Source organism: Sesamum indicum, linkage group LG9 (genome assembly GCF_026168435.1).
Source record: "Sesamum indicum cultivar Baizhima isolate 11 linkage group LG9, ASM2616843v1, whole genome shotgun sequence".
Classification (NCBI taxonomy): domain Eukaryota; kingdom Viridiplantae; phylum Streptophyta; class Magnoliopsida; order Lamiales; family Pedaliaceae; genus Sesamum; species Sesamum indicum.
In genome coordinates, this window is record NC_142665.1 from 2087007 (window position 1) to 2112995 (window position 25989).

The 25989-nt window shown below is 33.4% G+C and overlaps 1 protein-coding gene and 1 long non-coding RNA gene across 2 annotated transcripts; one reads left to right on the top strand and one right to left on the bottom strand.

Moving 5' to 3' along the window:
* The first annotated feature begins 742 nt into the window (after nt 1–742).
* LOC105170277 (uncharacterized) lies at nt 743–6713 on the top strand. Its single transcript, XM_011090960.3, has 5 exons — nt 743–984; nt 1899–3399; nt 5003–5403; nt 5506–5566; nt 5934–6713. Exons 2-5 carry the CDS (start codon nt 1906–1908, stop codon nt 6396–6398), a joined length of 2421 nt encoding a protein of 806 aa, XP_011089262.1. The 5' UTR covers nt 743–984; nt 1899–1905; the 3' UTR covers nt 6399–6713.
* A 16410-nt stretch (nt 6714–23123) lies between these two features.
* On the bottom strand, nt 23124–24014 carry LOC110012597 (uncharacterized). The gene is made up of 2 exons (XR_002287817.2): nt 23835–24014; nt 23124–23583 (listed from the first exon to the last, which is right to left on the bottom strand). It is a non-coding gene; the product is annotated as an uncharacterized LOC110012597 (long non-coding RNA).
* Between the last annotated feature and the right edge of the window lie 1975 nt (nt 24015–25989).

Here is a 25989-nt window from a genome sequence, read left to right on the forward strand (position 1 = left end):
TATTAATGTCAAAATTATAATATTACATACATAATTAATGAAAAGATATCTCTGTAGACGACTTATGGTTCTTGTGATACTTTCCGATTATTAAAAGATTTATTTTTTTTGTTCATTTTTGTAGCATATTTTATATGTGATCGATTGTTATATTTAAAAATATATTTATATATGTGGAAATTAATTTAATTTTGTCCTTTTGAGGAAAAAAGAAAGAAAGTGAAGCAAGATGTTTCGGAAAAAAAATGATAATATGTTTTGATTAATTAATGAGATTATATTTTATATTAAATTAATATATTTTTAATAAAATTACGTACGAACAAACATATATTTACTTTACTCATTGATTTAGAAATTGAAAATTGGAAAAAAAAAAAAAACAGAAATAAATAGGTGAGAATAGTGGAAGGTGGTATTTTTGTAGTAAATGATGCAATTAAGGGGCGTATCCGAAAAAAGAAGGAAAATAGGTGGGCCGACAATTATTAAGTTTTCATTTTTATTTATAATTAATAGAGTGGGGTGGGGCCGGATTGAGAAATTGGGAAGCACAACACAAATTTTCAGTCCTGATTTTCTTGTAAGATCCATCCATCCATCCATGTCAAATTTGATAGATTTTTTGCAACAGTTTGATAGATATTCGCCGTCAAATGTAACGGCAGAAGAGACGTTAATTCCCCTTCCATTCCATTTGTACAAAACAGCAACGACAACAATAATAATAATAATAATACGAGAAACGCGAAAGCTTTATGAATTTCTTCTTGTTTATTCGTTGAAGCCAAACGGCAATTATCACCTCAGCAGCAATCATTGTCCCTACACTTCTCTTCTCTTCCTTCCAGCTAGCTCTGCTCCTCTCTCCGCTCCTACCCCACCACTCAACTCAACTCCCTCTTGGAATCTTTGCCGGAAACTTCCACCGGAATCTCTCCTCTTTCAAATGGGTTTTTCTTGAAAATTACAGATTACGAGAAGGTAATACATGGAAATTCTGAGAAAATATCAGTTCCATGACGTTGCGAAACCCTTTTTCTTGATCTTTTTGCTTGCTTCATTTCTCTTGTTGTTTTACAGTGTAAATAGTATCTCTTTCTCGTTTTCTTGAATTCTTGCAAGTTTGATGAGCTTTGCAAGAAAGCAAACATGCAGATTCAAGAATACTTTCTTCTTGTTTACTGAAGTTCAGGGTTTTCAACCAAGAACCCACGGATTTTCTAGTTGCTTTTTTTTTTTTTACTTAGTTTCTTCATCTTGATCGGTATTTGGCTTCATGAATCGGATCTTCTTGAAGATTATGATGCCGATCCGCTATTGGTGTGCGACAGTTCTTTCAGATCTTCTGTTCATGGGAGAATTCTTCGAGTCTTGAAACTCTAGGGTTTTGGTGGTATACGGGAAGCTTTTTCGATTACTTTATGTGTAAATCTCTATCACACTGCTGTGTACAAAACAGTATGTGGTCCAGAGATTTCTTTCAAGTTTTTTGCAGTTCTGGGCTAAAGTTTTTGTCTGGTTTTTCTCTCCTTTTTCCAGAGTTGAGACGTATGTATATATATGATTGAACAGTGAGTCCTAAGTCTATTCACTGTTTGCTTGGCTGAGAAGCATAAGTCTGAGACATTAAAATAAAGGCTTTTTCGCTTTCTTTTTCTTGCCTATTACTCGGATTCTCCGTAGTTTTCCTGCGATCTCTTGTCAACATCTCACTTCTCCAAGATTATTACTTTTCTTCACATGGAGCTGCATTTGTTTCTCATATGTTGTTTTCTCTTGTCTATTCGATAACTCTCTCTCGTCTCTCTCTCTCTCTCGTTATGAGGAGAATTTTTGCGTGTCTGTGTGTTTTCTTTTCTCCAGTGAATTCACATGCTGTGCTTTTCTACGCTCAGGCTATTCATGGATATGAGCAACTTTAGGCCTGAACTCCATGTTGCGCAGCAAAGCCGTCGAGATAAGTTGAGAATTCAGCATGATTCGAACCCACCCCATTATCAAGTTTATCCTAACAATTTGCAGCAACTTCCTCCCCATGATGCTCTAAATTATGAATCCAACAACCTTCGAAACTGTCGACCTGGGAATATATGCTATGACTCTTCAGACTTTTGCTCAGAAATGCCTAATTTTTCCATGAATTCTCAAGGTATGTTAGCACAAAAGGATGCCGTGATGGTTCATCAAGAACCCGATAAACGGGTCGGTGAAACTTTCTTTGGGAGTTTATCTAGAACAATCCCAAACACCTTCAATCCTTCAGCCACAATTAGTAGTGACCCACAATACTTTACCACATGGAAAAGCATTGGCTCACAATCGAGCAGCGATTGGGTGGCTAATCAAACCCCAATATTTGTCGGCGAGGGCCTGTCTGGATCTTCATTGAGAATCATCAATAGTTGTACTCCTATTTCCACATTTGAGGTCAAACCTTATCTAGGATATCAAGAATTACATCCACCTTTGAATAATCCAGCTACTGAGGTTTCTAATCCGAGCAGCCAGAACAAGCACTATGGGGATATGCATTGCAGTTCTTCGCTTTACCAAAATGCGTTTCAAGAACTTGTTGCCGCTCCAAATGATCGCTCTTCTGGCGTAGAATTGAGGCAAAAAGGTTCTGAGGAAACTAGCCATGGGCCTTGGGTGGTTGGTGGGGGTGAACTTCTACTTCTTCCAGCTTATGCTGATCAATTGCGCCTTAAGAGTGTTTCGCAATCAGTAAATAGGCCGGCCGACGGGTGCAATCAGTGGAGTGGAGAATTGGATTATGCAGCTGCTAAAAATGCAGACAATTCCAACAATCAGACCCTTTCATTGTCCCTTTCCTCCGTTCCGTCTCCCAAAGTGCATGCAACTCATATTGCTGATAGAGATATCGCCATGGATTTGCACTGTACAGATGTTTGTGCTGGTGGTAATGTTCAAGGTTCGAGGACCTTGAAGCCGGAGAACTTGCTTTCCGATCCAAATTTGTTGACCGGTGGTAAAGTTTTAGGAAATGTCCGTGCCGATATGATGGCAATTCCGGCTTTGACTCATAGAAATCCTGGCCCCCTCGGTCCATTCACCGGCTATGCTACAATTCTCAGAAGTTCAAAGTATTTGAGGCCGGCCCAGCAATTATTGGATGAGCTCTGCATTGTTGCCCGGCCTAAGCACATTGAAATATGCGAGGGGCCCCATAAGATCTTAGAGGAGGTTAGGGTTTCAAGTGATGCTGTTAGTAATGCTGAAGTACCAGCCGTTACAGGTGATTCCAGTGGTTCATCATTCGTGTTCAATGCTTCGAATGATAAGGGCCGAGAGCCAGAGGGTGCGAGCTGCTCGACAGATTCTTATCGGCCCGAAAATCTTCAGAAGAAGGCAAAACTTATGTATATGCTGGATGAGGTTGGTGATCTTTTGATTGCTTTATTATCATTTATGTACTTTACGTGTGTTAAATATTCATTACCATGCTTATATATATGACAACTTGAGGACTCTTTTCCATTGTTCCTGCAATGTTCTTCAGTGTTTAGGCTGCCTTGATGTAGCATGTGCAGTTCTCCATGTTTGTTTTCACTGTGAATAGAAATCTTGTTTTGTTTTCTTATATTTCCTTTTTTCTGCCCTTCGGACCAGGGTGTGGTAGCTCTATTTAGGATCGACTATAGCCTATGCTCGTGTGGTGACTCTATTTAGGATAGACTATAGCCTATGCTCGATCGGACGCGTTGGCAAATTCTCAGGATGGGTTGTTTAACATCTTCTTTTCTCGGCAGGCTTTTGAGATTCTTTTGATGATTAGTCATTTAAAGCATTTTGTTCATGTTACAAGAAAAATGGTAAGGTGTATTTTTAATGAAGTCCTCTAGAATAACATGTTTTGTGTTTCATTAAACTTTGGAAGTCTATAGGCCTTTCTTTTTTTAATTCTCGAATTCCATATTTTCGTTTTTTGTTGTTTATAAACACACATTTATGCCCGAAATTATCATTTTCATAATGATGATGTGTAAATAGTTATATTGTGGACATGTCCAACACATTATCCAAACATATTTTCAATTATGCAGGAAAACCAATTAAAAGTGAATTCATTTTAGAAATGCTGCGCATGCTAGATTTTATAAATAGCCGTTGTGAATAAAAGCATACGAGCTCCATGAGCATGAGTTTTAGTGGATTAGAGAGGAATGTATCACATACTTTTACTAATCCCAATTAATGTTCTTGACTTCCTTGGCTCTTATGCTACAAAATGTTAGTGGCTATTCCCTTTTCCTAGTTGCAGAAAGACTACTCTAGAACTATCATTACTCAGTTAGACAGCTACCGACCAACTATAATATGGTTTACTTTCAAGGAGTTCATCTAGACCGGTCTTAAGAGTAGGGTAGCTCAATTCTTGCCGTTTTCCACTATATTCCAACATCACGAGAATCCCAAACTTTGTAACTTAACTAATTATTTTCAATTTCCTACATGGACCAGATATTGGACTTGCAGATTCTTCAAGCATCCCAATGTCATTTCTTTCATACATAAATGGTTGATTTCAAGCCCTGATGAAATTACCTCTCTTTTAGCTCTAGTTTGATCTCAATAATCAAGAAAAAGTGCATCTCCATCTGGGGTTTGATCAATAGTAGTATGTGAACAATATTGCAACTTTTCCCCTTTTATGAGCTTTGACGCTCCATCCATTTCTTCTCTTCGCAGCTCATGATTTTCATCCTGTTGTGTTAGAACATTAGTTAAACTTGTCCACGTACAGCCCGGGCAAAAGAATCCCGGTGCATGACAGAATATATGGGCCACCCATGTATTTCTCAAGCTGTGACATGTGATGTGTCTTTGTAAAAATTTAACTTTTTGCATGTGTGAGACATTTTCAGTTGTCTTCTTATCTTTTCCCAACCCCACATTTATGCAATATCACAGTGTTTCAACTATTAGTGACCATGTAAGAAGTCGAACTTATGAAAAAATTTCATATGGTTTGTGAAAGGTCTGCAAAAGGTATAAACAGTATCAGCAGCAGATGCAAATGGTGGTTTCATCCTTTGAGTCAGTGGCAGGTCTTAGTGCCGCCACTCCTTATGTTTCTCTAGCTCTAAAGATGGTCTCCAAGCATTTCCGATGTCTAAAATCTGCAATAGCCGACTCACTCAAGGGCATAATAAATGCCTTGGGAGAGGACTTGTCGTCCCCCACTGCCGGCACAAGCACGAGCAAGAGCGACGCTGGTGTTTCGATGCTGAAGTTCTTTGACCAAAGCTTTCAAAGGCAGAAAGGAGCAGCTGGTCTAGGCATACTTGAAGGCCAACATATCTGGAGGCCCCAGAGAGGCCTACCGGAACGTGCTGTCTCTATTCTGCGGGCATGGCTTTTTGACCATTTTCTTCACCCGTAAGAGTTCTTTGTTTACACCCACAATCACAGACTTTCAGACAAACATGATGGTTTTATTCGTATGAACTTCTGGGTTGAGTTTGTTTTTTTTGTGTGAAGGTACCCCACAGACACCGACAAGCATATGCTCGCCGCACAAACTGGCTTAACCAGAAATCAGGTATTTTTGCGTTTATTTTTGCAGTTCATTCTGTAGGAAAGCAGGCTGTCTTCTTTTATATTAGTTGACTCTATCGTCACTCCGATTGGTCACAATCATGGACTAAATCATGGAACACTTGATGGCATGTTAAGTTTCTTGTTTTGAAGCAAAAATATAGATGTGTCGGTGCTCTACAGGAAAGATAACTTAGGTCTTGAAACTCCATCTCTGTTGTATCTATATATTTTTATTTTCAAGCATTCTTGATCATATATATATATATATATATTAATCGACACGTATTCTTGATCATATTATATTCATGTACATGTTTTTGGCGATGCGAACTTTCTAACATCAATAGCATCTTCGTTGTGCAATTCAGGTATCAAACTGGTTCATCAACGCTCGAGTCCGTCTATGGAAACCTATGGTTGAAGAGATACACATGCTGGAGACCAAAGGACTAGCGGCCGAAACAGGATCTGATGCTGGAAAAACCAATGGGATGAAAGTCGCAATTGAAGGTTGTGATCAAGCGAACAAGCAGCAAGTGGAATGCTCAAGCATTAGTCCGTCGGGACGTGAAATCGACCGGTTGAACGCAAACACATGGAATCAAGAAAAGCGTTCAAGAATCGAGTATCACGTTCCATCAAGTGTCGACGGTTCGTTGATGGGCTTGGTGCCGTCTCACCGGAGTGGGGTTGAGTTTGGAGGGCTTGGGGCCGTATCACTGACTTTGGGCCTCAGGCAAAGTGCGGAGAATGCGCAACGGCCATCTTTGCAGCAAGAGCATCACTTGAGGCCACATTTCGGAGGTCACATAATTCGAGATTTTGTTGGCTGATTGATGTTATAGCTTGTTAGTTGCAATCGGGGAGGTATTGGTGGGATTAAGATAGAAATAAAGAGGTGAGAAGAAGGCTGCTTCTTGCTATCATGCTACAAACCTTAGGAAACTCAAAAAGCTTCGAAAATGAGGTGCAAGTTACTAGAGCAATTTTTGCTGGATGTTAAATGGAGAAAACCTGTATATTTTAAGGTTAAGGGTCTGAATCAAGTTGCAATATTTGTAAAATTGTGGTTGGTATTAACCATTTCTTGCGGCTAATATATGTCGGAATTTGTGATATTCTACCTATTCTGTTGTCGATTTATTTCACATACTTTTGTTTTTGTGGTTAAAGACCCCCGGTGTTTATGCGGGGTTTGGCGTTGATTCTTACCGATTTATTTAAAATTTCCATAAAGTATTCCTATATAACAACAAAACCAGTAAACGAAGAAGATTTACTCCCTGTATAAATATCTTATCTCTATGTAATCGTTTTAAATAGAATACCCTTAATAAAATCACAAGGATTTATTTCACATAGTTGCTGTGGACCTGTGGTATTTGTTACAACAATAGCCTATTTTGATCCTATCATTTGTTAACCCTTGAGTTGCAAATGTTGTTTTCAGGATTATTTGACCTCTTCTGTGATCATTACCTTTGGGGTTAGATGCATAAAATCAATTACAGAAATCTGAATCCAAGTCTATATAACTTTATTCTACAATTGATTTTAGATAAATTAATTTTTTCATGAGCAAGCAACGGGTGGAATTGGGCAATGACGCGCATGTGTGGAAAATACGAGGATGTTGTTGGCCCATAATACTCAATTTAAGCCCATATGTTTACATTTATTTTGGAGGAATGCAGACTCACCTAAAAATATACTCCAAATATCATAATTAAATTGAACGCATCTTACCTAGCTAATATTACCAAGTACAAATATAGGTAATTATAGATTTAATTGCATACTCATTTTTAATTTTTATAAAACTACAATTACAATTTATTGCTAGTATGCTACACTGGATATAAACTGTAATTAATAGTCATCGATTATAAAACTGGTCCATATATAAACTCTCTCTATATACGGAGATGGAGAGGGTGAGATGAATTGGGCATGTACGCATACATACATAACAAAAACAATTAATATTGTGGTAAAAACTAAGTGCATATATATATATATATTCACACGTTAATACACATATGTATATCTTACATGAAAAGGATCTTCAAACACTAGTAAGCAAATGCAGGGTGATGCAGCTGCTCATATAATTATTGAATAAACATATATAGTGAAATTGTGGTAAATACAATAAACATAGATATAGGGCATGCATGTATGTATGTATACACAGAAACAGAGAGACATGCATGATGGATCAGTCTCTCCCTGGACATGAACCACCACTCTTGGAAAATTCCCTCCACGAGCATTTATGATGAGGATCCCAATCATCCAAACCACTACGACTGTCATCACCTCCATCCTCATCCTCCATCACCTTCTGCTTATCGTCCACCTTTGCAGCCACCACAGACCCCCCGCCCCTCTCTTTCATGATCATAATCAGTAGCAGCAAGACAACAAGCAACCTCATTTTACCCATCTTTATTTGCATCTCTCTCTCTCTCTCTCTAATTTGTTGGTGTAGGCAGAAGATTGGTGTTGTTATATACAGAAATCGATATTACTGGTGCAGGGATGATGGGCAGGGTGTCCACCTCCACCAAATGAGGCAACATTAAGTGGGATGCCTATAGATTGCACCATTGATAAATCATGTTATAGGATTATATATTCATCACCGTAATTAATCAACCAAATGATGGAGTTGACGGAAATTATGTGTATATAGATTAGGCCATTCTGGATGACCAAACTATATATGAATATGATCCCTACCCACTCATAATTCAAGTGGATGAATTTAAACAAAAAGTCCAAGGATTACAGTGAAAACCGCCCTGCTGCTCTTGTTTTTGCATTCTGATGCTACTTGTGAGGTAATATTAATTGGGTTCACTGCATTTTTTATCCCTAATTTATACGTTATTTAACGTTTTCATCCTTTAACCTTTTAGGATATTTGCATCTTTTTAATTTTTACAATTTTAGTTATTTATTTATTTATTTTTTGTCGGAGTTCACATACTGTAAAGAAAGGTAAACTGATCCTCCGATCAGAAAAAAATGGATTGAAAATCATGAAAGTTAAAAAATATAAGACCAAAATGCTACCCTATAAAATTAAAGGACAAAAGACACTGGCAAAATTAGGCCCGTATATGAACAATAGTCCCAATTTTGAAAGATTGCGTGAGATGTACATGCATTTTTCTGGTGAGAAGTGTGAAATCTAAAAAGAAACTAAAATAATTGAAATCACAAATGCAGGATGAAAATGCTGCTTTAGAAACTTAAAGAACGAAAATGTCAAATGACCCAAGTTACAGGACCAACAATGCATTTAAACCATATTAATAGGAGGGAAATTCTAGCCCAAACCTAATTTAATAAATTTGAATCAATCATACGACAAGTGCATTACACTTTGTTAAAAATGTAATTATGCAAGGGTTAACTACCTCTAAATCTAAGTGTATTTCATCAACCATAGGTGAAAGGGTTAACTACCTTTAAATCCCTTAAAAATTATGTAATTATACTATGCCCCTTTTGTTTTTTCGAAATTATACTTATACCTCATTCATATTGAAAAGCTCAATTTATAAAAAATGTTGATATTAATAAAAGACTAATTGAATGCCAAGTTCATTCTTACTCAAGGCTCAATCTAAATTATCAGCCAAATTAAATCTTCTTCATAGTATTTTGAAACTTGTATATAGTTCAAGCTGAGTAAATCTAACAAAGTACTGTTATGAAATTATAATAAATGGAGAAAAAATTACTCATTTTTTGTGTTTTTTTTTTAAAAAAATCTTTCTATATATACAAAAGCAATGTGGAAAAGAAAAACAAATTATAACGATTTTTAAAACAATAATAATTAATAAATCTCAATCTTAAAAGATTGTTTTACTGCCGCTAGACCCATCGTTAAGTTGTTGATAATGAACCAATGGCATTAATAATCATACTAGCCCTAATTTGTGAAATTAATTATTTTCAAAGTGATGTACTTAATTAGTAATAGTAATCATTGTAAGAACTATATTAAGGTAAATAGCAATTTACCCATATGATATTGAAAATCAATAAATTATCTCTCTATGAGAAAAATATAATATTTACCCCTTTATACTTTTTAAAATAAAACAATTTACCTCCCTGTCTAAGGAGTCAAATTGCTTCATTTTAAAAAACATAAAGAGATAAATTGTTGTATAGAGATAAATAAAATTTACTTTTTTATAGGGGATAATTTGTTATTTACATTAATATCACATAGTGTTGCTTGCATTTTTTTCGATTTTTAATTGTACCAAATTGATCATTGTTAGCTGTGATTAAATATCATTAGGGGCATAATATGAGAGAGCATTATTGACAGTGGCACATCCAGGAATAGACATCTCCACTAAACTTGATATTACTATATATGTGTCATTTCTTCTTCAACTTGTTGGCATAACATAATTGTTCTAACTGTAGTTATCTAAAATTATATCAAATGTGTCACCCACCCACAATATCAGTATATGATGATGTTGATTGTGCCACTAGCTATATACCTGCAAAATTTTAATTTGAATTGAGTTTAATCAAATTTAAATTAATTATATAATATAACGAGTGTAATATATACATATTTTTTTAAGTATAAAATAGAAGAAAAATAAAATGAATAACCCACTAAAATTAATAAAATATATTAAATTTAAATTTACATGAATAAAAAGTAATTAATATAATTAATTGATGTCCAAAAAATATTTGGCCCAAGCAAAGGCCCAATTTACATGAAAGCCTGATAAAAAGGCCCATGAGTGTACGGGGCTCGACAGGAAGTGACCTCTACCCAGCAACTATTTCACAGAGTAGGCCCCTTTGGCCAGCTTGGCTTCTAGAAATATCTCCCTCACACATGTTAGGAGGCACACTCATCTAACATGGAAAAGATGGTCGCGTAAGCTATGACAAAGGCATGAAGATATAGGAAAGATTTCCCATGCATCCCAACAACCCTTGGGAAATTTGATCCCTTTTCCCCTGAGAGACTTATTTTTGAGCTAGGATTTCTTATCAAATACAAACTTCTCAAAGATTCTAGCCAGTCACTTCCGGATTTCAAGAAAACTTATCCACAACAATAGTTGATCGGAATCCCAGGAAGTACACTTCTCTAAACAATAGTTGATCGGATTCCAAGAAAACTTATCAACAACATGCACATATATATTACATTAAACTCCAAGTCTCTAAACATAAAAACGTCACACAAATTATACAAAATATATATAGAGTAGCTTGTGTACATAATCTGGTGATTATTAAAGATATATATATATATATATATATATGTAGCTAATTAATGTATGTGTGATGATCAGTGTTGCCCTGGACATAAACCTCTCACATAGTCCCCCAGCGAGCAGCTATGGTGTGGATCCCATGTTTTACTATCATCAACATGATCAACTACATGATCCTGATCATCATCCCGCCACACCACCATCTATTATAGATTTCACCATTTCTTCCAGGATTAATCACCTTAATCAACCATATAATGGAGTTGAAAGAAATTAATAGTAATTAGGGCATTCTGGAAAGAGCAAATTATGATCATATTCTCACATAATGTCCAAGTGGATCGAAAGTCCAGGGATTATAGTGAAAACCCTGCTATTTTTGCATCCTGATGGTACATCATGTCTGATGAATTAGATGAAATTATTCCATTTCATTGACTGAAGTTTGATGTTTACTAAGCCAAGCACTAGTGCCAAAAAGTTGTACGTTTATTTGTAATTTTAGTCCTATATATACTTATAGAAAATGACAATTTTAGTCATGTTGAAATGACAGTACATCATTACAATTTTTAAAAAAATGACATACTAAGGACAAAATCTGTTGAAAATTGCAAATTTGATCGGAATTTGTTATGTGTCTCTCACCTGAGCCTAAAATTCTGACAAAATTCTAAATTTTGGTGATTTTGTGTTTAATGTGTCCAACTTCTAAAATAGCAAATTCTACTCCAATGTAATTAAAATTGACACCCACTGTAGTTACCGGAGTAAAATGATAATTTTTACCCCTATGTATTTCGGACAGCCATATCATGTAATTCAACTATACTGCTTTTTTTCTCTTTTCTTTCTACGTATGTTTTTGCGTTGGGAAAAGAAAAGTAGCAAATTGGAGAGGGTATTTGGTTCCCAATGTAACATGTTGTTATTAGAATTAGGCGACTAATTCAGTCATTTTTTAACTGAGGAATGAAGTAAATTGTTCTGGCATGTCCAGAGCTTTTGTTCATCCACAATCCTAATCAAATTCTTGATTATGTTTAGACTTCTTCAAAATAATATAATTAAATTTTAACCTTTATAATTTTAGAAATTACATTTAAAACCCCTCAAAAAATGTTGTGATATCAATAAACGTCACCCATATAGTTAGTGGATGAATAGGGGAAAAAGAAAATTTTTGTTCTATAACTTTGATTTGAATTCATTTTGGTCTTTTATTTTCGACAATATTAGATTTGATCCTTTCTCTATCAATTTTGTATAGATTTAGTCCTTTTGCCTAATTCATGATTTTTTTACACTTTCGTGATAAAGGTTAATAGTCCATCCTAATCCTCTAAATGTAATATAAACAAGTATTTTTTCAATAAATTTAGGCTCGTGGCGAATATCGGCTACGTGATGCAAAATGAATGGATATATATGGACTAAAATTGCTTTTGAAATGCTGTGTAGGGGTAAAATTATTCGAAATTGGGTCAGAGAACTAAAATTAAATAATTTTGAGAGTTATAGGACTAAAATTAAAACAGATAAATCTAAAGAACTAAAATTAATAGCAAATAAAAAAGACTAAACAAATAATTTTCCTGATCGAGTAGTATGATCAATTCTATAAGTACAATTTATACATCTACATTTATTTTGATGAATAGACCATATTTTCAACTGATCGTACATATACATCCATAAAAGATCCATATAACATGTCGACTATAATACTTCAATGCTATAACCCTTCTTCTTGAAATTTCTAAAAGTTGGGGCTGGCTCGAGCATTGAAATATTATCGCTAGTAAAATGATAATCTTTTTTTTTTGGCATCTACATTGATATATGGAAAAATGCAAGTAGTCTTCTAATGATATTGCAAATGAGCAATTTACCTTCCTATATTTTTTAAAATAAAGAAATTTACTTCCTTGAACAAGAAGGTAAATTGCTTCACTTTAAAAAGCACAAAGGCATAAATTGCTATTTTACTTTCACATGGAGTAATTTGCTCATTTTTAAGATCAAATGGATAAATTGCTATTCATCCTATATATATCTTACCTAATACAGTGTCCAATTCCAAGATATCTAGCTATGTGCAAGACTGGAATTACTCCAATTATGTCAGTACAAATAAACTCTATCAGATATTATACAAAGTTGTTTATTTTTTAATTTGATCAATAAATATACCTCTCTCTTTCTTTTTCTTCTTCTTCTTCTTTTTTTTTGTTTAACACATGATCCATATTCATCGATCATAAAACTGGTGCAAATATAAACTATATATATATATATATATATTGCTAAACTAGATTCTTTAGGGTCTTATCGATGCAGCATATATGTATATATATATATATACATCATATATATATGTGGAGAGGGAGAGGGAGAGGGAGAGATGAATTCGGCATGTAAGCATACATACACAACAGAAAAGCAATTAACAGTGGTAAAAACAAAGTTGCAACCCCCCATCACACAATAATACACATATGTACATCTTACATCAAAAGGATCTTCAAACACTACTAAGCAAATGCGTGCATGCATGCAGTGAAAGCTGTTCTTATAATTAATTATTATACAATAAACATATATAGTGAGACTGTGGTAAATACATGCAGATATATATATATATATATATATATATATATATGATATGTGTACACAGAAACACACACTGATGGCATGGCATGGCATGATGGATCAGTCTCTCCTTGGACATGAACCACCATGCATCATAAATTCCCTTAACGCGCATCCATGATGCTTCTCCCAATTATCCAAACCACTACCATCATCACCTGCATCCTCATCCTCCATCACCTTTGCCTTATCAACCTTTGCAGCCACCACACACTCCCTCTCTTTCATTATCGTAATCAGTAGCAGCAGCACAACAAGCAACCTCAGTTTACCCATCTTTATTTGCATCTCTCTCTCTCTATAATTTGTTGTTATGAATTAAATAGGCAGAAGATTGGTGTTGATATATACAGAACTAAGTACTGCTGCAGGGTTGATGGGGTGTCCACCAAATGAGGCAACGTTAAGTGGGTATTGCACCAATGGTTGTAGGATTCATCACCTTAATTAATCAACCAAATGATGGAGTTGATGGAAATTATTAGGCCATTCTGGATGACCAAATTATCTATGATCTCTAGTCATAATGAATCTAAACAAAAAGTCCAAGGATTACAGTGAAAACCCTGCTGCTCTTGTTTTTGCATTCTGCTGATGCTACATCTGAGGTAATATTAATTGGGTTAAATGTATTTTTTATAGGTCATTTGTCGTTTTCGTCCTTTAACTTTCTAATGTATTTGTAATTTTTTAATTTTTATAATTTTGGTCATTTTTTTTTTTGCAGAGTTCACATTCCGGAAAGAAGGGTAAATTGATCCTCCGACGAAAAATAGATTGAAATTATGAAAATTTAAAAGATATAAGACAAAAATATTACTCTAAAAAGTTGAAAGACAAAAATACTGGCAAAATTAGGCCAATATATAAAAAGTAGCCTCAATTTTGAAAAGTCCCATAAAATGCACATGCATTTTTTTCTGTCAAGAAGGGTGAAACCTGAAAAAAAATTAAAGGACTGAAATCGCAAAAATTAAAAAAATGTAAGCTCAAAATGCTCTCGTAGAGAGTTAAAGAACGAAAACCTAAATTATAAGACCAATAATGCATTTAAATCATATTAATTAGGTGAAAGGGTTAACTACCTCTAGATCCCTTAATAATAATGTAATTATACTTTGCCCCTTTTGATTTTTCGAAATAATACTTAAACCTCATCCTAATTAAAATGATCAATTTATAAAAAATCTGATATTAATAAAAACATAATTAAATGCCAGTTTCGTCCTTACTAAGGATCCTTCTAAATTATTGGCCAAATTAAATTTCCTAGATAATATTTTGAAACTTATATGTAGTTTAAACGAGTAAATCTAACAACGTACTGTCATAAAATTATAATAAATGGAGAAAAAATTACATCATAATTAGGTGAACATACAGTAATAAAAAAGTATGAATTGACTGTATGTGCACAGTAGTAGAAACATGAACTCTTAGATGAACACCACCAAAAATTGAAGTTTAATTATAAGTACACTTCTATTTAATGGCACAATATCACAAATACACCCCCTAAGTTAATAAGTTTCATGGATAAGAAGTGTATTTATAATTTTGTAAATGATATAAGATGTTTTATTTAATTAAATTTAACTTTAGATATTATTGATATAATTAATTAATTCAAAAATCCTACATTATTAATGGCCAAGATTTAAAAAAAAGTATAGTAAATAAATATTAAATCCACCACGGTCAAAGAAAATCAGTGCTCAAATTTTAAGTAATTTTGGCCATGCTCAATCATATGATTTTAGCTACTTGGTAATATATTTGCCATGATCTTTGATTATAACTAATGTTTTGACCTCATTTACTGAAGAAAAAAAAAAAAAAAAAGAAGAAGGAGAAGAAGAAAACAATGGTTAAAATCATTGTTGTTAGCCGTGGTTAAATTCACCATAATAATTTATTTCTAGTCATGATAATTAACCATAACAAAGAGTTATATTTCTTCCGGTGGAATATATTGACACGATTGATTGTTCTAAAGTTGAATTATATGATCAGTGATTAATAAAAAGGAGTAAAACTGTTTTTTTAAAAAAATGAATTTAGAGCATGGAAAAGGTCATTAGAAGCATAATGTGTGAGAGCAATATTAACAGTGGCACATCCAGAAATAGACTTCTCCACCAAACTGGATATCTATTTTATATAAATAGAATATGCCTTTTTAACTGTTACGACATCGTAATACCAATTTTTATCATTATATTAATAATATCTCTAAGTTAATTTTTTTTTCTTTGTTGTTTTTTTTAGAAATATAATGTATTGATTTATTTATATTTTTTTTATAATATATTTTAAAATATAAAATATTATTATCATATGCACTCATAAATCACGTATCCGACAGCAAGTTACTATATATGTGTCATTTCTTCTGCAACTTGCTAGCATAACATAATTGTTCTAATTGTACTCATCTAGAATAGTATCACTATCATTAAATGTGTCACCCGCCCACGATATCTGTATCTGATGATGTTGATTGGGCCACTATATTTCTTACTATTTCTCCGACGGCAAATTCTAATTCGAAATAAATTTAATTAGTTATACCTATAAGTATAATATATATGTAATTTTTAATTATAAATAAAAATAAAATGAACAACAAACTAAAATTGATAAAATAGATTAAATTTTAATTTATATGGATAAAAAATAATTAATATGATTAATTGATGTCCAATAATTAATATGATTAATTGAAATTCGGATTCTATCTTCGTTGGAAGACTTATTCCCCTTAGGTTTTCTTATCAAATACAAACTTTTCAAAGATTCTAGCCAACCACTTTCGGATTCCAAGGAAACCTATCCACATCAGTTGTTAACCTGATAGAGGGTTGTTGCTATAAAAACCATCATTCCTCCCCCTGTAAAGCGTAATGCAAGTTTTAGCATAAATATTCGCATATGAGTACTCTAGCACAATTATTCTTTTATTACTATTCACTAACTTGAGTGTCAGAATGCTAACGTATTTTTTGAAGTTCCCTCATCCTAGACTTGGGAAAGTTTTGACTCAAGAAATCCAGATTCAAAATATATCCAACGTGCTTTTGCTTGCATCAGTAATTAATTAAAGAAATGGTTACTTATGGGAATAAATAAATTTAAATCAGGTATTTTAGTTAATCCATATTTTGTCTATCAAAAGTAGTTTTCTAAGGTCTTGAGCCATAATTTATACAATCTACATGATATTGTTAAGGTTGAGGGGTGTAAAGTAACTACCTTCACGTACGTTATATGTATGGACTAAACCACCTGTATATATAAAAATAAAATGACAAGTAAATTCTTTCCCCTTTTTCCCTTCTCTCATCTTTTGGTTTTCTTTTCTTATTTTTCATCTCCATTATATTGTACTTTTTATCACCTAAATTATACAATGCTTTTAATTTGTAAATACATTAATAGAAATCATGATAATTAGCTCATTTATTTATTTAATTCTTAAAAATCAAAAAAAAGATATTTATCATAAAAAATTACATTCAATAAAATCGCATTAATTTTTTATTTTATGTGTCGCGACCCCTAATATATAGTATAGATATAAATATCGAGGACGGTGGGGGGGGGGGGGGGCGTAATAGTGAACTCAAGCCTAATGTTGACTTTAATAAGAGGAGGAAGGAATTAATAAGGGCGACGTGGGTGTGATTAATTAAGGACCAAGTTAGTATTTTTTTTCTTGCAAAGATCATGTTAATTTATTTATTGTACATTAAGAACAATCAAATCCGTTAATTAGGTTGAACATTATTAATTAATATGAAACTTTATTTTATTAGTATTAACAATCTAATGGTGTAAACGATAATTACTTCTAAATAATAATGAAGTGATAAATAAACTATTAATTGAAATATTTCCTTTTCCAATATATAATTATAAACAATAAATATACATACAATGATTATTCAAAATACAGCAAGACATATATATATATATATATATATATAAGCATGTAATTGGGCACATAAAAGAAAGCAAGTGCATTTACCCTATTTAATTAAGGCAACCCTTCATCACATATATAGCACACGCACATATATATTACATTAAACTCTAAACATAAAAATGTTACACAAATTATACAAAATATATATAGAGTAGGCGAGTTTGTATAATCTGGTGATTATTGAAGACACATACGTATCTACGTAGAGCTGTATACTTCGATAGTTAATGTATGTATGTATGGATGATGATGAGTGATCAGTGTTCCCCTGGACATGAACCACTCATATAGTTCCCCAGCGAGCAGCGATGGTGTTTACCGTCATCCCATGTTTTACTATCTTCATCATGATTGACTACATGATGACCCTCATCATCATTCCTCCACACCGCCTCCTGCTGCTGCGTTTCGGCCACCACTCCCCACCAACACCGCATAATCACTGCCACTACAACAAGCAGCACGACCAACCTCCTCATTCTGCCCATCATCTTCCACAACTCTACCCTGCATGCCAGCCATATATATAGAATTAGTTCATGCTATACGACGCCCACATCCCTTCAGTTTTAAGTATATACAAGAAAACCCCTTATCTTTGAAAACTTGTACCGCATGCATCCGCAGTGCTCATATGTTATCCATAGATTTCCTTATGAAGATTGGAGTATTATAATGTAAAATATGACCGCAACAAATGCCACTTTAATTAATATTTCTAAAATCGAGCATATTTTTTTTTTTGTATAATATATATGTCGATATGATCAAATATCATGCCTTGATTTGATTATTTCCCTCCATTCAAAGGAAAAATGAGGAGACTTGCAAATATTATTTTACTATTTTTTTTTTATTAATTTGAGGCTGAAAAATATATATCTTGTTGGCTTTATTGCAACTTTAGTCCTATAATTATAGGCATTTGGTGTTTTGATCTTTTAAAAAATGAAACTTACGGTTTTGTTCTTTATTTTTGTAGACTTCACAATTTGAGAACACAGTTTTTCGGTCTACCAAAATTTGACACATGCAAGTCATGTGTCACCTTAAATTTAATGACACATGCTTGCAATTTTCAACTTTTTGAAAAAATATGTCTCAGATTGCGAAATTGGAAAAAATAATGGACTATATACATAGCAGATTCCATTTTTTAAAGGACTAAAACCATGAATACCATAATTAAAGGATCAAAATTGCAATAAAGCCATGTATATATATACTACAAAATAGCATTAAGCAAGTATGATTAGTGTTACGAAACTACTTTATTAATTAGATAGGGATTAGAACTTACTCAACATATAGTGATCGATGAATACTCGTAATTTGTTGCGACGCAGAGGTGTGGACTGGTCGATGTTCAGTCGTTGGAAATTAGAGTTATAAGGAAGCTGCAGGGCATGTTAATTTATATACATTACAATTAGTGATGTGTTGATGAGGGTCCACCAAGATTAAGTGGGATGCCTATAGATTTCACCATTTCTTCCAGGATTAATCACCTTAATCAACCATATAATGGAGTTGAAAGAAATTAATAGTAATTAGGGCATTCTGGAAAGAGCAAATTATGATCATATTCTCACATAATGTCCAAGTGGATCGAAAGTCCAGGGATTATAGTGAAAACCCTGCTACTTTTGCATCCTGATGGTACATGATGTCTGATGAATTAGATGAAATTATTCCATTTCATTGACTGAAGTTTGATATCACTAAGCCAAGCACTAGTGGCAAAAAGTTGTATATCAAATTGTCACTATACGTCTATACGTAATTAGTGACATTAATAACGATCTACTTGATAATAATTATTCATTTGTTGTTACATTTGTGTTGTCAAAAAATTGTTATGACGAGCCCAAAATTGTATATCATTTGATATTTGGCGTTTAGTATTAATATACTATGTTGTAGCATTTATGTATTTGGTTTTAATGTTAATTGTATAACTCGCTGAATAAATAAGAAGATCGATCAGTATTTGTAGGGTTTGAGTTTTCTCTAAGCACGACATTTCATTTTCATTGAATGTAATGTCTCTACTGATTAAAACCTTAAAACCAGGTTGACTGCGTACTCAAAGTCTATATCCCTTAACCCCCACGGATAACCAATAAAAACACATTTTATGGCCCTAGGTTCTAATTTATCAACAGATTGATGAACAAATGCAGCACATCCAAAAACACGTAATACAGATAAATCAGGAATTTTACCAGTCCAAACATGTTCAGGGGTTTTTCCAAGTAATGGCACAGAAGGAGACAAATTAATCAAATGTGCAGCAGTAAGAACACCCTCACCCCAAAACGTTTTTGACAAACTAGAACTCACAAGTAAGCATCTAACTTTATCAAGCAATGTTCGATTCATTCTTTCAGCAACTCCATTTTGTTGGGGGGTATAGGGTTGGTTTTATGCCTTTTTATGCCATGTTTATCACACATTTCAGAAAAGCTTTGATTACAAAACTCCAAACCGTTATTAGTACGAAGAGATTTCAACCTTTTTCCAGTTTGGTTTTCAACTAGAACTCTCCATTTTTCAAAATTTTCAAACACTTCAGATTTGTGCTTCATTAAGAAGACGAAAACTTTTCTAGAAAAATTATCTATAATAGATAAGAAATATCGATTACCACCATGAGTAGGCACATTCGAAGGTCCCCAAACATCAGCATGCACATAATCAAGAATGCAAGTAGATATGGAGGGATTTGGGGAGGGTGAAGCAGGAAAATGCACTTTATAATGTTTACCAAGAACACATTCATCGCAAAAATCCAGTTTCTCAAAGTTCTCAATTCAAATGCCATCTTTTCTTAAAAAATCAAGACCCTTTTGACTGATATGACCAAGTCTCTTATGCCATAAAGCAGTTGAATCACATTCAGAAACAGATGCAACAAGATTATCATAAGAAACAGTGCATATATAAAGATTGCGCTTACGTTCAGTTTTGAAAACAACTAATGAGCCCTTCATGATTTTCATGAGGCCTTTGCCCCATCTATCCTCAAGACCATCTTCATCTACTGCGGCACAAGAAATAAGATTATGGCTCAAATCAGGAACATATCTGACATTTTTCAAAGTCATTTTATAGCCATCTTCAAAACACAAAGAAATGTCACCAAGACCTTCAATTTCGCATCTTTTCTCATTTTCCATAGAAACAAAACCAGCATGCTCATATCTGAAATTAGTGAAAATATCTTTGAAAGGACTCATATGAAATGTGCAGCCAGAATCAATCAGCCAATTCATGCATATCAAAAGAAGTTTGCTTCGCACACAACAAAGACTTCACCATTATTCTCATCAGAAACGTTATTAGCCTTTTCTTTTTCTTCATATCTATCTCGATTATCCTTTCTAGGTTTTCTACAATCTTTAATGTAGTGTCCTTTTATATTCTGCTGATAACTACCGTTGATATCTCGTTCTATATTACGGCTGAAATATTATTATTTCTGTTTTACCGCGGTTAAGCCCCCTAATATCCCTCTTGGCCGGACCCTCGAGGTCGTCGGGTACTGGACGGGACTTAGGCTGGTGATCCTCGATTTCTGGTTTATTACTATTGATCTACTGTGATCTCTTTATCTGTGTGATATTGATCTGTGTAATCTCTTAAAACTGATTCTTAACCTCGATTTTCTTGTTTTATTTATTTCTACAACCCTAAACCTAATCAGTTAAGTCATCTCTCTCTTCCTCCCCTCTCTTCCGCCGCTGTTTTTGCTCTCTTCTCTCTACCTAATATCCTCCATGGATATTCTTGTTCCAACTTACCGGCATTATGGAAGGAAGCTTTCCAAAGCCAAATCAATGGCTTTCTTGGAAAGCTTCCTCACCCTCCTTTCTCATATCTCTTCTTGGCCCCTATAAATACCGTCTTCTTCCTTCGGCTAAAAACACAAGAGAGAAATTATCCTTCACCTCTAAAGCTTTTGAGAACATTACTGTTGGGTCTCTGTGACCAGAAAGAAACTACGATCTGTGTGATAGTTCTATCTACGTCTCTGTGACCTTAGAAACTGGGATCTTTGTGATCTAAGGAGGCCGGTTGTTTGTGGGGTAGCCGTGGGCTTGATCGTGCTGTGTGGTTGAAGTCTCAGTGACGTTCTTCAAGCTTTTGTGAGCCGTTCGGATCTGGTTCTATCTGAGCCCCTCTTTTCTTTAACATATAATCTGTTTATATCTTCTTTTCATATTTGGTCTGGAATTTTTAAGGAGTTTAGTACTCCAATATATTTCTGTAATAGTTTGTTAGGCCATTTGTTTAAGGTATCACTGAGGGGATTACCACCCTACAGTATTATTTTCAATTAATGAATTTAATGTTCATGTCATGCATAACGTGAGCATTATTGGCAGTACTTGTCACACTCACACCTAGGAATAGAGGGTCTTAATTTAGGAGTGCACCGTGCTCAAAATATCGTGTCATGTATCTCTAATATATATATTTTTTAAAAATAATTGTATTTACATTCACTAGTCTATGTACGTATTCCTCGCTGTTGCAGCAAAAGCAACGAGAAGCAAGGGAGATGGATGCATTTCTGACGCAACTGGGCGAGGGTCCACCGACAATAATTTGTGCACCAGATGCCAACTAAACTCCGATCGAGGCTGCGGGGCAGCCGGATGTGCGCAGCTGGAAGATGGGTCCAGGCCGTCTTTAGATTGAATGCAGCAAAGGGAGATAGTTTTGATGTATCTCTAACATGTCCTCTTAATTATAAAAATATGAACAGGGCAAACACGCAATGCTCATAATTATACCTGATGTAGCCTGGGATTGGCCTATGTATATAGTCATCTTCCATTTCACACTGAAGCTCATCCTAGTTACACAAACATATGGCTTATACAAATATATGTTTGATCCTAGTAACACAAACATAAGGTTTTTACATATATATTTGAGCTGGAAATGGAAAAGGAGAGTGAGTATATTATTTTCTATTACGTTTATGTTGTAATTTTGTTCTATATATATTTATAAAAATGACAATTTTAGTCATATTGGAATTCAACTTGACAATACATCATTACAATTTAAAAAAAATAACATACTAAGGACAAAATCTGTTGAAAATTGCAAATTTGATCGGAATTTGGTATGTGTCTCTCACGTGAGCCTAAAATTCTAACAAAATTGTAGATTTTGGTGATTTTGTGTTTAATGTGTCAATTATTTTAAATTATGAGACTTAATTACCAAATTCAATTCCAATATAATTAAAACTGACACCTACTACAGATATTCGACTAAATTATAATTTTTACTTTCATGTATTTCTTACCGTTATATCATATAATTGAACTATAATGGTTTTTTCTTTCTTTTTTTTTTTTTTCCTTGGTATGTTTTGGGTTGAAAAAAGAAAAGTAGCAAATTGAAGAGGTATTATATGGTTCCCACTGTAATACATTTAAATCCCTAAAAAAATGTTGTGATTTCAATAAACCTCATCCATATTGTTACGGGATATGGTAATCGATTGGTATCAATTCTTCTATAAGTACAAATTTGCACATCTACATTTAATTTGATTAATAGACCATATCTTCAACTGATCTTACACATATATTCATAAAAGAGCCACATATATATACACACATATATAACATGATGACATACCTCCATATATATCAATCCCAACATCACATGACAGTACACATATTACATTGGTAATAGAAGGATATTCAACCTCCTAATAAAAATAAAAGCGGCTAATACATAGCATTATATATTTATATATAGTATTTCCACACCAAATTATAGTGAAAATGAGAGTTAGATGATATATATATAGTGATGTGATGATCAGTTTCTCCCTGGACATGAACCACCATGCATGACAAAGTCCTGTAAGGAGCAGCCATGATGATTGTCCCCATCCAAACCACTATCATCTCCATCATCTTCACTACCCTCCATCACCTTCTGCTTTTCCACCGTCATCTGTTTTCCAGCAGCTGCCGCCACTACTCTCCTGCCTTCTCCCAACCAAGAGCTCATAATCAGTATAACCAGCACCGCAACCAACCTTATTTTGCTCATCCTCGCGTCTGCCTACCTACCCTGTCATTCATAAATCAAAATGTAATATTCATATATATATATATATATATATATGTATATGCACACACGGTGTACATCAAGGGATATATAATTACGCTAAAATGAGACATCGATTGATGGATCACTTGCAAAAACGAATTATTTTTTGCCATCTTCTTCATTGAGGGCTAAACCATATATATATATATATCTAGCTAGTATGTAGTACTGTTAAAAGTAATTGTGGGACTTTAATTGTATAAAGATTTTACCTTATGCACTTCAGTAGCGATGGATGGATAGGAGTAATTTCTTGCAGTGATGAATTAGAGGTGTGATCAAGGATCAGTTGTTGAATTTAGAGCGAGCAGGTTGGGGTTTATATAGACACACACACACACACACACATATATATATATATATATTGATATTTTCATAAAATCAAGTGTAGATGGAGTCCACCAATGAGGCAAGATTAAGTGGGATGCCCATATATAGATTGCACCATTAATTAGGGTAGGATTAATTAATTAATTAATTGATGAAGTAAATGATGGTGTGGCAGGAAATTATGAGACCATTCTGGAAGAACAAATATGGATCATGATTTCCCATAAATCCCCAAGTGGATCAATATAGCAAAAGTCAAAAATACTAATATGGTAAATTATATTTTTGGTCCCATATATAAGGGATATTTCTTTATTAGTCCCCTGCTTTATCGAATTTTTCTTTTGGTTCCATTTTGTTAAAAAAAGAATTCAAGTTAATTTTCCATAACTTTTACCATTAATTTTTAACGGTAGAAATGGTTAAATATTAGTCTAATAAGGAAATGCGCCTTCTTTATGGAACCAAAACAGAAAAATCCCATAGTGTGGGACTAATAAAGAAATGTACTTTTTTTTGTAGGACCAAAAAGATAATTTAGCCCTACTAATATTGAAATTAATGGTAAGTTTTTTTTTAGTGAGAATTCACTTTTCTCTCAAGCGAACGAGCTTTAAAAGGATTAGCATAACTGTTTTTTAATTATTACATTTACACCATGTAGTAAAAGGTCATTAGATGCATAATGCTCAGCATTATTGACAGTGAATATATAATGGCACATCTTGGAGGGAATAGAATTCTCCACCAAACTTGTTATTACTATATATATGTGTGTGTGTCATTTTCTCAGCAACTTGTTTGGCAGAACATATTTGTTCTAATCCTACTATTTTATAAATTATATATATAGCATCATTAATGTGTCATAAACCTAGACATAAATCGAGACATGATTGTGCTCTTACCTTTCTGTATTTCTCCTCCAGCTACATTTCCTAGGAGATGTCATTTCATGTTGGATTTATCCACATGATATATTGATGTGACAAAAAATGATGTAATTAATAGTTCATTTGTTGTAAAAATATAAAATTAAAATATAACCTCAATAAAAACTATACGTATCATTTCTGATTGGGAACCAAATATCACCTGCCAAAATGTTTGAATACCATCGGAGATGATAAAAAATGACAAAACACCTTAGAAATTTCTGTGTTTTCTTTATTAGGGTTCAAATTGTCCTGTCCTAAACCTAATTTGGGTAATTGTAGAAATAATCCATTAGTTGAGCCCCCTTACTTTAGGTCCATTTTGCTATTTGGGCCAGCCCAAAATTGAAGATCCATTCTCTAATTTTGGGAAATTCTAATCTAAATTATATATTTGATTTATGATGTAATGGTTTATCCTTGATCGATCACTGGAAAAAGAAAATTGTTAATAGAATATTTGTGGCATTTTCTCTCCAATTCTTACATTCATCTGAATTTAACCAAAATATGTCGAGGAAGGTTATGTATTTGAATAATCACCAATGAATGATTTAATAAATAGGTGCTTATTTTATTTAGTAGTTATATAGTACAATAATAATTTCTCTTTTTCTTTTTGAAGGAAACAATGATTTCTTATTGGTTCTCATTGAAAGTTATATTTTAATTTAAATTATTAATGTATTTAGTCAATCTTTAATATTTTACAGTTCGATACATATACTGAAAGATATAATTATTTTAAAGTTCTAGAGATAGTTTTATGCCGAAAAGTAATTCTTTTTTACTAAAAAAATAAAAGCATATGATTGGACAAGCCGATCACATATTGCTTTGACCGTAAATATATTGAACGTATATTTGATCTCATTCGAGTTATTAATATATTAAAAAATACTTTTTAAATTTAAATATATCAAATGATTTAATGAATCATATACAAGAAAAAAAAAATCACAAGGCTTCAATCTTACCACTCGTATTAATGAAAGTAGTCAAACCCAACTAAGGTTTTTTATTATGACTGGTAAAATCATGTGATTTGTGTTCAAAGAAATTGAAGCAGCAGCATAGAACATTTGCAGCAGTAATTCGGAAA